This window comes from Eretmochelys imbricata, chromosome 6 (assembly GCF_965152235.1).
Source record: "Eretmochelys imbricata isolate rEreImb1 chromosome 6, rEreImb1.hap1, whole genome shotgun sequence".
In the NCBI taxonomy this organism is placed as follows: domain Eukaryota; kingdom Metazoa; phylum Chordata; order Testudines; family Cheloniidae; genus Eretmochelys; species Eretmochelys imbricata.
In genome coordinates, this window is record NC_135577.1 from 117,675,719 (window position 1) to 117,690,000 (window position 14,282).

Consider the following 14,282-nt stretch of genomic DNA (forward strand, 5'->3'; position numbering starts at 1 on the left):
CTTGTGCAACTCCATGCACTTCAATGTGGCTGTCCAACAGGAATGTTGGACAGAATATTATCAAAAGCTTTAACAAATACTATGAAAAAAATATAAAACAGGAGACTGAAAAATTGAAAGGGAAGTCAAAAAACAAAAGCAACTAAAGTCAACACTAATTCTACAACCACTGTTAGTGACAACTAGCAGTTCTGAAGTTTTGCTACATTTGTGTGTTAAGTGAGAAGCTTCCTTCTCCTGTTCAAAGCCTGAACCATGTCATGGCTGTTAAATCCTGTTTCTACAGCAACTGTTAGTAATCTGCAGACTTGCTGCCTGAGCTACAGAATAATTCAACCTTCCATTCTGAAGGGCAACTTGATTAGGAATGCAAAAGGCAAATAATGTAATTACATTTTCTTCTAAGGATGCCAAGGATGACTACAAATCATACCAGCAACAAAGCCTCAGTGCCTGAGAACAAAATCAAACAATTGATAAATTATGCACTCAAAACAAAACATCCTAATCTGTGTCCGATACACAGGCAAGGCAGAGAAGCACATTTTATTCTCCATTGTGAAGCTAAGTCTGCAAGATAATATAAATGAAGAGGAAATGGTGACTATTTGACCAGCTTTAAAATATTTTCCCTCTTGTGCTCCATGAAGTGGTCAGTTAGAGGATCTTTTATTGGCTGTTCTCCCCCAGTCATCATCTAAGCCCCCCCCCACACACACGCTGCATCTGCCTAAACATACAACAGATTTTCTTCACTGTTAAAATATCAGAGGACAAAAACGTTCAATAGCTAGAGGTCAAAGAAACTAAATGGTGGCATTTTATAGATATGAGACTACAAGGCTCCTTCCCAGAGTACACAGTGAAATCTGTACACCTGAAAGTGAACTGCTCACGTCAGGATAAAAGACTCAACATCTGGAAGGACAAGGTGGGTGAGGCAATATCTTTTACTGAACCAACTTCTGTTGGTAAAAGAGACATGGTTTCAACCTACACACAAAGCTCTTCTTCTGGAAGTCAGTTGTAAAGATATTTGCTGTTGGATGCTACTGCTGTACAATTTCACAGGACCAGACTGATTCCCCAGGGGGTTAGCTCTGCACAGGGACATGCAATCATCTTCTCAATGTTTCCTTGAATTTCGCCCTAGCAGTCCAGGGCATGGTGTTGATTTGTCTTCTCCTTCGCTGAAGCAACCTGGAGTTCCAATCCCTGAACTCATGGATTCCAAATAGTCTACTGAGGCTCAAGGACACCCAACACAGGGGATCTCTGATACACCTCCATCTTCCAGCTCTCCCATCCCACACAAACAGAGGCTCCCTAGGATCTAAAACTCCCCCTTAAATGGCGGGTTCCAAACTGTGGAAAGGAAGCAGAGTAAGCAAGAGTCCCCTGTAGGATTTTTTGGAAAGAGGGCAAAGACTATGCTGATTCTGTGGCCCACCCCCAGTACTGCTCTTCTTTCCCCTCCCCATACAGAACAGAGGATTTCTGCAGGGCTGGAACAATGCAGATGAGGTGGCACTCCCCCATCTGCATCCCTTGGGCCAGGATTTGCTGTATCTCAGCCCTCTCCACCGAGGGAGACCAGTTATAATACAGTGCTGAAGCTAAACAGCTTCCTCTCAGTCCCAGAGCTGCAATTCACATTCTGTGCAGGTATCTAGCCGGAAACACTTACATCCACTGGAGGCCAGTTTGTGCTACTTTCTACCTAGCATTCAGAGCACAGGACTTCTGTTAATCTCAGACAATGGGCAAGCAGCAGCATACCCTGGGAAGAGCTTTTCTTGGAGAAGCTGACAAAGCAGCCACTGTTTCCCCTCTAGCATCATGATCCCACACTTCCTGGCCCTGGTTTCCCAAGGGCTCCACAGCATTTCCCTGGGGTTCCTTTAAAGCCTGTGATGAGGAGGGGAGAAGCCAGAGGAAGCTACAGAGTTTTGCAAAGCTTCTCCTACTTCTCCCCTCCTCATCACAGGCTTAAAAAGAACCCTAGGGAAATGCTGTGGAACCCTTGGGAAACCAGGGCCAAAAAGTGTTCAATACGGAATATTTCCACAGGATACACTTTAAAGCGCTTATCTGCTAAGCCTCGTATCTCCCCAAGTGCGCCAGACTATAGAACTGCCACAGGTGATTCTATGCTAGGTTCAAACCTTTCTAAAGTCAGAGAGACTAAAGTGATCACCAAGGAAATCGGGACCAACTTCTCAGACATGCAGTCCAAGCAAGCTCTTGAACGATGGCAAAACAGTGGTATACCAGGAACACAATGGTATTTCTATTTGCAACATGCTAACAGGGGAGGCTGCAATCTGCTTTGTTTTATGCATATCAAACATGGTTCCTGACAGATTGCCAACGTTTGGGTGGCTCGGCACAGATATATCAAACAACAACAAACAGCAAGGGCAGTTTTATGTTAAGCAGAGGACTTAATGCTTTTAACTACAACAACTCAGATGTCATCTGCAAGAGGTAAGACAGCTGAGCTGTAGGCGAGAAATGTCTTTACCTTCCATTAGATAATTACATTGCAACAAAATGACTGATCAATTATAAAACTACCTTCTTAAAAGCCCTGTGGGCGTAGGCATGATGACAGCTTGACTGTGACTAATTTCCCATATCATGTAATACCTGTAACTTGGATTAAAAATGAAGGGAAAAAACCAGAATGAGCCAAACCATCTGTTTCTTCTTTACAAGCGACAAAAAGTAGTTAAATTAACCCTTAGACAAAAATCCATAGCCAGTTGATTTTCTGCCAGACCCTCCAGTGGTTTGCAAGTTATATTATGCTTCAAGACAACAGTCCTTCAAGTTTAAGTAGAGGTCTCCAGCAAGACGCAGCAACGGTGTAATACCCCCCACCCCCTCACACATGCTTACCTGGTATATGGTTGATTCCACAGTCTATTACTACAGCACCGGGTTTAATCCATTCCCCTTTTACCATTTCAGGTTTACCAGCCGCAACCACCAGGATATCAGCTTTACTAACCTATCAAAATATCTCTGTGTCACTACAGCAGATACAAAGCAGGTCATTTTCGGTTTACTTTTAGTCATTTGCATATTCAAAAAAGCAACAGTGTCCCCAACACAAAACAAAAATCCTCCTGGAAGCCCAGGGATGGGTGGGAAGGAAATATTTCTATGGCTACTGTGAAGACCTTGTGACTGAATTCAGAGGCATGGAGTTAAATCAGGAGCACCTGGAGGTCACCTTTCCACCTCATGCTGACTCTATTTGATCTTTATAACCATTCATCTTTGTTAATGCAGGTCAGAGTTATATCTATTATTATTGTTGGTATTACAATAGCACACAGAAGCTCCAACCAGGAGGGGGACTCCATTGGGGCAGGCACATACACTGTACACTGATATAGTGAGAGAGAATCCCTGCCCTGAAGAGCTTATAACCTAAGGAGACAAAGGGGGCAGAACAGAGAAGCTAAGTGACATGCTCAATGTCACACGGCAGGTCAGTGGCAGAGGTGGGAGTAGAATCCATGTGTCCCGATTCCCAGGCAAGGACCCTATGTTCCAGCCCATCCTTAACATTACCGTACATTCTTTTCTTCTCCTCAAGTTAACCTCTAGAGTTTCCTACAGCAGAGCTATTCTTTTCAAAGTAGGCTGGTTGGAGATAGAGCCAGCACATCTCAGAAAGCCATCAACCATACCTCCTGCACAGGCCTCTAAACCACCCAGTGTTAGCAATCCAGTCTTCTGGCTCAAAATCATTATTAATTATGGATTTATTCTTTTAACATTCATGAGGTTGTAACACAAAATGCACTGTAATATGGCATGACCGCTCACTTAGACCATATTGCTAAGTCTGGCAGACCTAGTCAAAGCTCTATAGTTAAAGATGCAAACAGAAATCTGTTATGAGGGTCATTTCAATACTTCCTTCATCCCATCTAGTTTTTCATAGGAAGTAGTTATCTTTTTGATTTTTCTTTATATTAAAAGGGAGAAAATTTATATTTGAGATTTTATTAATACTTTGCACTTAAACCATTAATAAGCCTAACAACAACCTTGTGAGGTTGGGTCAGTTTTGTTATTCCCACTTTAAACACCATAGGAATACCCGAGTCCTGTTTTACAGTACCATAGAGCACTGCAGCTTTTCTGATCTGTTACACATTAAAACACATCCACTCTTTTGCCTGACTGCTGAAGCATGCCAATTGTCTGGAAAAATCCAAGTAGGTGTCAATACTGCCACCACACCATTGCTGTGATTTACTCTTGCTGTTGAGCAGGAAAATGGGACCAGTCTCACGAGCAATTTTAAAGACCTCTGTGAAAAGCTTTTTGGGCGTTAATCTTAATAGACGCTTCTGAAGTACAGGCTTTTTTTCATCTTATTTTTTGAAAATTCATTTGTGGAAAGAGACAGGCATGTATATATATTGTACAGGGTTTAAATAAACACCTTATCCTTACCTCCTCAGCCAGTGCCGCAGTCTTTGTGTGGCAAGTGGTTACAGTTGCATGGCTCCACAGTAGAAGGTCATGCATTGGAGCACCGACTATCTTACTGCGTCCAACCACCACTGCCTTTTTACCTGCAATTTGGATGCCTGAAACATAAGAAGATTCGGTTTTAGGTTAGCAGTCCAAACAACCTGGGCACATCCCAGCTGCCGATTAACTGAACTTTATTCCAGAGCCATTAGCCAGCATGGATCCAGCTGTGGCTCTTAGGAAAGTCAAAATTAGTCATCCTTGGCTAGAAAACACAGCTGTCCACGCAATGTGGCTTTGAAGGTCAAGAAGTGGAAGGTGAAGAGCTTTAAGAAGGCAGAGGGACAGGGGTTGGCACCTCAAGGAAAACTAGTGCTTTTAGAAAAGGCTATCATATACTGCACACTAAGTGTAATTTTACAGCTCATCAAGGGACTGACACACAGTGTACTCATCAATAATGAGGACAGGACTAAGGAGAACCATCAGTCCTTCAAATATACTTTAATTACTTACCTGTCTGCCTGATAAGCTCCATGCATCCTTTGGGTGTACAGGGGATGAAGCAGTCTCCAAGGTCACCTCTGGAAAGTTTCCCAGCATTGATGCTAGTTAACCTAAAGTATATGAAGGGAGGGGACAATGGTATGTATGTGCCAGGAATAGGATCTTAAAGTTACACTAACTGTTATTCCATAACACCAACATTTATATATTTTAAAGTTATTTGTTAAATTTAGAATCCTTATCCTAAACAGATAGTTTTAAAGGAAAGAGAGCAAGTTGTATGCAAAAACAATTACCCTCCAACTGCAAAAATCAGCTTACCCATCTACATCTTTTTCAGGGGCAACAGCATTGGTCACTTTCTCTGTACTGATGGGTTGATCTGTCTCGAGAGGCAATTGTACTATAAATCCATGAACTGCAGGGTCTTCATTCAAAGCAGTGATGCACCTCAGCACCTATACATTTAAAGTGGGGACAGGATAAAAACATTAAGAATGATACATTTAAACAAGTCTGGTGCAAGTACTTGAACGTTGCATTTTCTAGCTGGATAGACTTTGGGAAAACCACACACACAATGTTTAGTTCTCCCATATAAAAATATAAATTACTTGTGGATTTGTCTTTTCAGAAACATCTAGATTGAATTCTTTAAAAACGTTCAGCATTTGGTGATCTCTCCTTTTTACACCCCTTAAAGGCAAGTGTTTCTTTATATGAAAAGATAGGTCAAAGAAATACACACACATTTTATCTTTTTAATACCAAACCAAAATTAAGGGCTTCTTAACGAGACTGACCAAGTCACTTACCTCAGCTTCTGTTGCAGTGTTTGGCAGCTTAATGTGATTGGCATTGATCCCAATCTGCAAAAGAGAACTCAGAAGTGATCTGGTTTTCTACTTGACGTAAGAGGCACTATGTAAAAACAGCGTGGCAATTCTCTCATTCCAGCCCAGGCTTGCGATAGAATCTATCATGCTTTCTAGTCTGACTGAAGGACAGGCAATAAAGTTCTGTTACTCAGAAGTACATAAACCAAAGAGAAGATTAGTACCCCGCTGAGTTAACTTTTCTGTCATTGTTTTTATTACCCTATACTGTAACATAGGTTACAAAAGAAAGAGAATCCCTAGTTATGGGATAGCAATTCAGCTTGATAGCAGCTGCTGTACTAGGACTGACAAAAAGGACACTGCTCTGGAATGCTAGCAAACAGCAACAAGACATCAACCAACATTTTGGACAACGGGTCAATTTCCCCTTCCACAAGACAGGGTGTACTGTAGCATACAGTGGCTGCAGGGCAATGAGCTGAAATGAAGCAACTGCAGGTGTATGCCTTAATGAGGTATAACGGGCAGGGGTCTAGGGGCTGGCTAAGCCAGAGGACAGAACAGTGCAGTGGGCACATGAAACTAAAAGCTTGTCTACACTATAAACATTTGCACCAACTAACTACTCTGATGTTGCCAGAGTAATCCACACAGTGCAAGCCCCAGTTTATATCAGTGCAGCTTGTCTACATTAGGGGTTTGCATAGGTATAGCTATATTGAAGGCTTTAAAGGCACGTTTTTACTACCTCGTGTGCGTGGGGTGGGGTATATAATATTTACGAAGAAAATCAAAGTTATGATCTAGGCATTACCTCAGCAGCAGCCTTCAGCTTCATGCTAATGTAGATATTTGAATCATCTCGATCCCCAACCTAGAGGGAGAAAGGAAAGAGACAAGTCACAATGGAAAGCAGAGATACAGACAGACAGAAATATATATCTGAATTTGAATGACTGTTCCTTTGTTCAACTGTAGTTATATTACAGGGACAGCTTGACTCAAGAGTCTTCCTATAGCAAAGGGATACAGCCAGATAGAGCTAATGGGAAATGTCCTTTTAAGTGAAAGATAGGTAAACAGTTTGGCTAATTTTCTAAATAGCAGCCATTTATGCCTTTTGAAAGCCTTTAACATGGTACATTCCAAAGCAGAGAAAAATGCCCAGTCTCTTTCCTGAAAAAGTTAAATCTAAAATGTATTAACGTGACTTGCAAACACAGACAGTTTTATACTCAATAGCACTGCCAGGATTGATCACAGCCTTATTGATCACTGACAGAAGACAGCAACTTCCCATAGTGCAGAACACGCTATGTAGCGTTACAGCTATGAAGCACGGTTTAAGAATAAGAGAGAGTTTTAGGACACACCAATTATCAGAGGCTACATCGGATGTGAACCACTGCTGTGCATGCAGTGAAATCAACAACATTTCCACACTGAAATAGTCACCAGATATTTGCTTCCTCTGATTGAGGGCAGGGGTCCTGAGGTGGCAAGAAGACAAGGAATCACTCTTGACCTCATTGTCTGGCAGCATACAATACTGATATGTGCTCATGTCGAATTTCCACCAGAGTCGGAGCATGCAGGGAGGAAACCCCACCACCAAAAAACATCAAGATCTAAGCTCAGATACTCGGCTTCTATGTCAGTTCAAAGTAGGAGTTCAGGTTACACACACACACACACACACACACACACACACTTAAACCCCTGGCCTTCACCTCATTCACGATGCCCCTCTTGACACGGCAAACCTTGCTGCTGCACGTATTTAAGCAGCATCTCCCTTGCCTGGATACTTGTATCTAAACACACTAATATACCTGCATGTCCTTTAGTGTTGGAGCAACAGGTCAAGATCCTGACTGCACTGCTCCTGGGGGCTTCAGAAGAATGTCCATACTGGGAGAGATTCACTGCTAGCGGCGTGAATGTGTATCGATTCTGAACTGAGCTCATTTCATTTATGAAACACCCAATTACTTGATTAAGGCCATCAGGCAAGTTGGGCCTATTTGATATACACAAAGTCTAATTATGTGTGTATAGTCATGATTAATCCCAGTTTTAATCACACTATTAAACAATAATAAAATACCAATTTAAATGAATTAATAAATAAATATTTTTGGATGTTTTTCTACATTTTCAAATATACTGATTTCAGTTACAACTCAGAATACAAAGTTTACAGCACTCACTTTATATTATTACTTTTTAGTGCAAATATTTGCACTGTAAAAAAGACAGCCAAATAAATAGTATTTTTAATTCACCTTGTACAACTACTGTACTGCAGTGGCTCTGAACCTTTCCAGACTACTGTACTCATTTCAGCAGTCTGATTTGTCTTGTGTACCTCCAAGTTTCACGTCCATTAGAAACGACTTGCTTACAAAATCAGACATAAAAATACAACAGTGACAATACAATATTACTGAAAAATTGCTTACTTTCTCATTTCTACCAATAATTATAAAATAAATCAACTGGAGTATAAATATTATACTTACAATTCAGTGTATAGTATATAAAGCAGTATAAACAAATCTTTAGCTGTATGACATCTTAGTTGGTATTGACTCTGCTAGTGCTTTTTATGTCGCCTGTTGTAAGGCTAGGGAAATATTTAAATGAGCTGATGTACCCCTGGAAGACCTCTGCGTACCTCCAGGAATACGTGAACCCCTGGTTGAGAACCACAGCTGTAGTGCAATCTTTTTATTGTGAAAATGCAACTTACAAATGTAGAATTTTTTTCTACATAACTGCACTCAAAACCAGAAAATGTAAAACTTTATAGCCTACAAGTGCACTCAGTCCTGCTTCTTGTTCACCCAATCACTAAAACAAACAAGTTTGTTTACATTTAGGGGAGATAAACATCACCTGAAATTGAGAAAAGGCATTCGCATGGTACTGTTGTAGCTGGCGTTGCAAGGTATTTATGTGCCAGATATGCTAAACATTCGTATGCTGATTCATGCTTCGACTTTTTAAAAAATTGTTTACAATGCAAATATTCATAATCAAAAATAATATAAACACTGAACACTTTGCATTGTAATTGAAATCAATATATTTGAAAAAGTAGAAAACATCCAAAAATATGTATAATACATTTAAATTGTCTTTCTATTATTAATAGTGTGATTAAAACTGCAACTAATCACAACTATTTTTTAATCATGATTGTGATTTTTTAAAATCATTTGACAGCCCTAGTGCATACATATATATGGGTGCGTTTTTATGGATATTCAAAGGCATATATGGCAACAAGGTGCCCCAAACTAACGGGCATTGGGCATCTTATGCCACTTGTCTCTTAAAATTTCCACTGACAGTTTTCCAGCACCGCTGTGCTGTAAATAACCAAAGTCAAGCTCAAAATGTAAGAGAAAGTGACGTGGGACACAAGCTTGTAATTCTTGGTATCAGGTGATTACAGTGCTGCCAGGCTTCAGAAAGCAGGATGCATACTTCAGCCTAATTTGTCAAAGAAAGACTCTGTGTAGCAAGAACAACATCAGGGAGAGCTGGCAAGACTCCAGCAGACAACAGGGTGAACTCCAGAAATGCTGCTCCCTAATGACTGGATTACAGATGGCTAACTCTGCTCCCCACATAAAGCTGTAACAAGCAATTACTACTACTTGTATTATTGAAGCGCCCGAAACCTGGCATCCCCATACAAAGACAGTGTCCCTGCTTGGAAGAGTCTGATGTCTAAAGAAAGGTGGGGGGCATGGAAACAAGGAAAATGGCCAAGGTGATGAGTGGCGCTTGTCTTCTTGATTTTTTATCAAACTAAACAGCTCCCAGCTCCCACAGCTAGCTAATTTCTTGTACAGAAGCTACAGCAACGATGGATCTTAAGGATATTGTTGGGGGAGCAGCTTTGCAGACCAGCTCAGGAAGGCCATGTCTGTAGGGGCGAAAGGGAAGAAAATGTGGAGATGGCAGTGGGAGACATGAAGAAATAGAAAACATCTGTTTTTAGTGTGGGAAAGAGAATGTTCAAACTCTGCTTTCAACGTACAGCTTGAGATTTTGTTCATAAACAAAATGGCCATGTACAGTACCCAATGTAACCTAATGAAATGGAGATAAATGCATGAGAATCTACACAGACCAGGAAGAGTTTCCCTGCCCACCTGCAATTAATTACCCTGCACTGTTAAATCAAACAGCTGCAAGACAGATGGCTCAGGAAATTATTAATGGATATGGGATTTTGCAGCTGTAAAATGCTGTTTGCTAGCCTATGTGAAACAGACTGGTAACACCAGCCTAGTAAATGGGCAAACCTTCCATAGAAACCACCATCACATCTGGCATCCTTGTAAGTCACAGCGATGCCAAGGACTGAATGGGCCATGAGGACTGAATTTCTCTGAGACAATGTAGGGTTGAGGTACATCAGAGGGGAATTCTGCACTAACAGACGTGTGGCAATTCTCCATAAAGGGCCATATTTTCAGAGTTTAATGTACCCATTCTACACACACCCACATCACATATCATTTGAAAGCTTACTTTATGTATGTTTAGATGAGATACGATGTGAAGCTGTCAAATGGTGCCCTAAACCTGTAGACAAAGTGGAACAATGCTTCCCAAAATAAAGGATAATTTTTTGCAGTTTCAAACACACTGCAACATTACTGACTACCGATTTTTATGTTTACATTAATTTCAACACCTTAACATGGTGTTTATTGCTCAGAGCTATCAAATGACAATGTATTAAAAGACTTTTATTGGCATTGCCTATGCAAGCTTTTTTTCCCCCCAGAAATGACGACGCTGTTTAGCATGTGGCAAAAATGGCAAATATCAACATTTTGCAATATGTTAAGATGACATGTCTTCACATCGCGTAATCTTAGCTGTCCAACTATCTCACTAGGGATAATAGTTTTCTATATTTTCAATTGAAATTTGCTGACTAGATCAGTCTCACTCCGAAGACACTGCAGCAACAGTAGTAGATTGCATGCCCACCGTTTGTACTGCATAGTGGGTAGACAGAAAGGTACGTGAATTCCTGGTTATGCGTCTCCATTTGTAAGCTTTTGTACACACAACATAGCAGCTAATCTGCCTGGTATTTGGTTTTAATTTGTAATTGCCTATGCATAAAGTACTAGCCTTTGAAAAAGTATAAAACTAGTTTTTTAATTAGCGTCACTTATCCACAGGTCAGTATTAGTGTTAGAAATGACAATACACAGCTTTATATTGGGCTTCCATTAAAGTGCTCACTAAACAAAAATGGCATTTTTGATACTAACATATAGCTCTGTAGCCAGACAGCCAGCCCCCCCCCTCAGACCAGCATTGCTGGAAACACAGGAGGAAGCCGGAACAGGGCACTTAACATATATTCCAGCACAGCCTTTGAAGCTGTGAAAAGCACAGGTGTGCTGCTACAATGTGCCTCTGGGAACATATACAATGATTAAGCTCACAGCAGGCAGAGGCCCTGTGACAGACATGGCTCTTAGCCCCTACTAAATAGCGTGATGCACACACACCAACATCCTAGATGGGAAAATATTTACCCTGATAAAAGAAATGTCCAGTAGTTGAAACTTATTGTTTCTCTCCCTTGCAAGTGTAAACTACTCTTGCGAAAGCTGGCGTCACCCAGACAGACCAGCCTCAATTTGGCATAAGAAAGGAGAAAGAGAATAAAGGAGTACAGAGGTATAAGTAGGGGACCTACAGCACCATGATTTTTGAGTGCTTTTCACTATCTATCTGCTGGTCAGATAAGTGACAGCCTCCCAAGACTTCTGCAGCTAAGAGGGTCCCTAAGCCTTGTCCCTTATTCGTCTTTCCGCGGAATTGAGTGACCGATCCTGGCTTGGCACCGCTGGAATCGAGAGATGCAAGGAGGGTAAGAAGCACCCACACCTGATCTCCTATCTTTAGTGTACACATATTTTGAAATAGAGCTCTATACTTTGTTTTCTTTCTTTGGGATTGTGGCTTCAGTTTTGTAACTTGTTTGTGTGTGTAACATCTCTACATTTAAATAAGTAGGCACTAGCAATTTTGTAACCACATGATTAGAATCTAGCTTAATAAATTTTGGTAACCATTTGTGCATAAGCCTGACTTGTTTTCTCTGGTTTACTGTAAAGCAGCCAACACAATTAAAGAACCTCAGCCGTTTTGGCTCTAAAGCCTGGCCATTAGGTGAGAGTACTAAGAGCCTAGCGTTGAGTTGTGCCGCCTCCACGGGGCAAACTCTTGGGGCACCTGTCAGTCAATCCTGGCTGCCCGCTGCGAAGGAGCTCTGAGCTCTAGCAGTTCAAGTCACGGGTGTGGAGAGGCTCTTAGTGCTGCCATTGGGGCACCTGTCAGTCAGTATTGACTGCCCGCTGCGAAGGAGCTCTGAGCTCTAGCAGTTAAAGTCACGGGTGGTTAGGACCTTGGGGCATCCGTCAGCCTAGCCCGGGCTGCCAGCCGCAAAGGGACAGTGCGTCCTAGCGGTTAAAGTCACGGATGGTATAAACGGGCATAGCTGGCACCTCACCAAACATCCTTGGCCGTCGGCTAACAAGCTCTAATTTGTATCTGATTTAGCACAAGTCTTATACTTGTACAAAATGAAAAATGGTGGTAGTAATGCTAACAATATACTTGGGGATTTTACCTCTACAGAGAAGCTAGAGTATATGAAGACATGGAGGATTCAAGCCCCTTAAGGCTCACATCAAAAAGAAAAAGACTCTCCACACAAAAAAAGGTGAAAAAATGTGTGATTTGTCAATAAATTCAAAAGAATGCAAAACTGTCAAAAGCCACCAGAACTGGACAGACGTCTGTGATGCTGGTAGCAGAAGGCATGGGGGGGATGAACTGTACTGATGGCTACTGAATGAGTTTTCTAGTTTAGATGATGGGGCATCAGCACCCTAATATAGGAGTTACTTTCAAAAATACACAATATGAATTTGGCACATGTCTCAGTTGTGCTGAACCCAAGAAAACAAAACAGACTCTGAAGCTGATCAGAGCGCACCTAGACAAATTGGAGGATTGGGCCAAAAGAAATCTGATGAGGTTCAATAAGGATAAGTGCAGGGTCCTGCACTTAGGACGGAAGAACCCAATGCACAGCTACAGATTAGGGACCGAATGGCTAGGCAGCAGTTCTGCGGAAAAGGACCTAGGGGTGACAGTGGACGAGAAGCTGGATATGAGTCAGCAGTGTGCCCTTGTTGCCAAGAAGGCCAATGGCATTTTGGGATGTATAAATAGGGGCATAGCGAGCAGATCGAGGGACGTTATCGTCCCCCTCTATTCGACATTGGTGAGGCCTCATCTGGAGTACTGTGTCCAGTTTTGGGCCCCACACTAAAAGAAGGATATGGAAAAAATGGAAAACATCCAGCGGAGGGCAACAAAAATGATTAGGGGTCTGGAACACATGACTTATGAGGAGAGGCTGAGGGAACTGGGATTGTTTAGTCTGCAGAAGAGAAGAATGAGGGGGGATTTGATAGCTGCTTTCAACTACCTGAGAGGTGGTTCCAGAGAGGATGGTTCTAGACTATTCTCAGTGGTAGAAGAGGACAGGACAAGGAGTAATGGTCTCAAGTTGCAGTGGGGGAGGTTTAGGTTGGATATTAGGAAAAACTTTTTCACTAGGAGGGTGGTGAAACACTGGAATGCGTTGCCTAGGGAGGTGGTGGAATCTCCTTCCTTAGAAGTTTTTAAGGTCAGGCTTGACAAAGCCCTGGCTGGGATGATTTAATTGGGGATGGGTCCTGCTTTTGAGCAGGGGGTTGGACTAGATGACCTCCTGAGGTCCCTTCCAACCCTGATATTCTATGATTCTATGGTCACTGCTTCTATAGCCACCAGAGCAAGCATGTCCTCCAACTATCAGTCCTGTTGTAGTGTTTCCTTGAGAGAAAACACACACAAAATACAAGATGACACTTCTTAAAATAGAAACATTTGAGTAAGCAACCAATCTAAGAGATGCAGCACTTCAACAAGGAGATGACGACATGTTGCGCAGGACATCTGTGGAAGGCTTGACTGGTAAGGATGCAGTTTATCACTCAACATGCATTTCTTCCTACTCGAGCAAAACAAATAAAGCAAAACCATCTAGTTACACTCCAACAATACAGTCATCTTAGGACACTGCATTTTATCAGCTGATTGAAGAAATAGATAATTATCCTGTGTACAACAAAGAGGCTCTTCTCCTGGCTAAGCTGCTAAAAAAATATAAAGCCCTACTTCATTCAGATGTAGAAACTGCAAGCTATTCCAGCAGCAAATTACTGGCAAGATTAGAAAACACCATGGCCTGCAATTTCTTACCAGGCACACCATGGACAAGGCTAGTCTACCATTGTGCTATGCAGTGCAATAACACTAGCTGATGCTATCCAAGCTGCT

General features: G+C 41.7%; 1 protein-coding gene across 1 annotated transcript in view; it reads right to left on the minus strand.

The window, feature by feature from the left end:
* Positions 1 to 14,282, minus strand: part of MTHFD1 (methylenetetrahydrofolate dehydrogenase, cyclohydrolase and formyltetrahydrofolate synthetase 1) — a 68,564-nt gene that overhangs the window by 39,315 nt on the left and 14,967 nt on the right. Inside the window, exons 3-8 of the mRNA XM_077819483.1 lie at positions 6,658 to 6,717; positions 5,820 to 5,873; positions 5,326 to 5,462; positions 5,014 to 5,114; positions 4,477 to 4,613; positions 2,902 to 3,013 (exon numbers count right to left, since the gene is read on the minus strand). Of these exons, the coding sequence (XP_077675609.1) occupies positions 2,902 to 3,013; positions 4,477 to 4,613; positions 5,014 to 5,114; positions 5,326 to 5,462; positions 5,820 to 5,873; positions 6,658 to 6,717 (601 nt within the window). The remainder of the gene's footprint in view (positions 1 to 2,901; positions 3,014 to 4,476; positions 4,614 to 5,013; positions 5,115 to 5,325; positions 5,463 to 5,819; positions 5,874 to 6,657; positions 6,718 to 14,282) is intronic.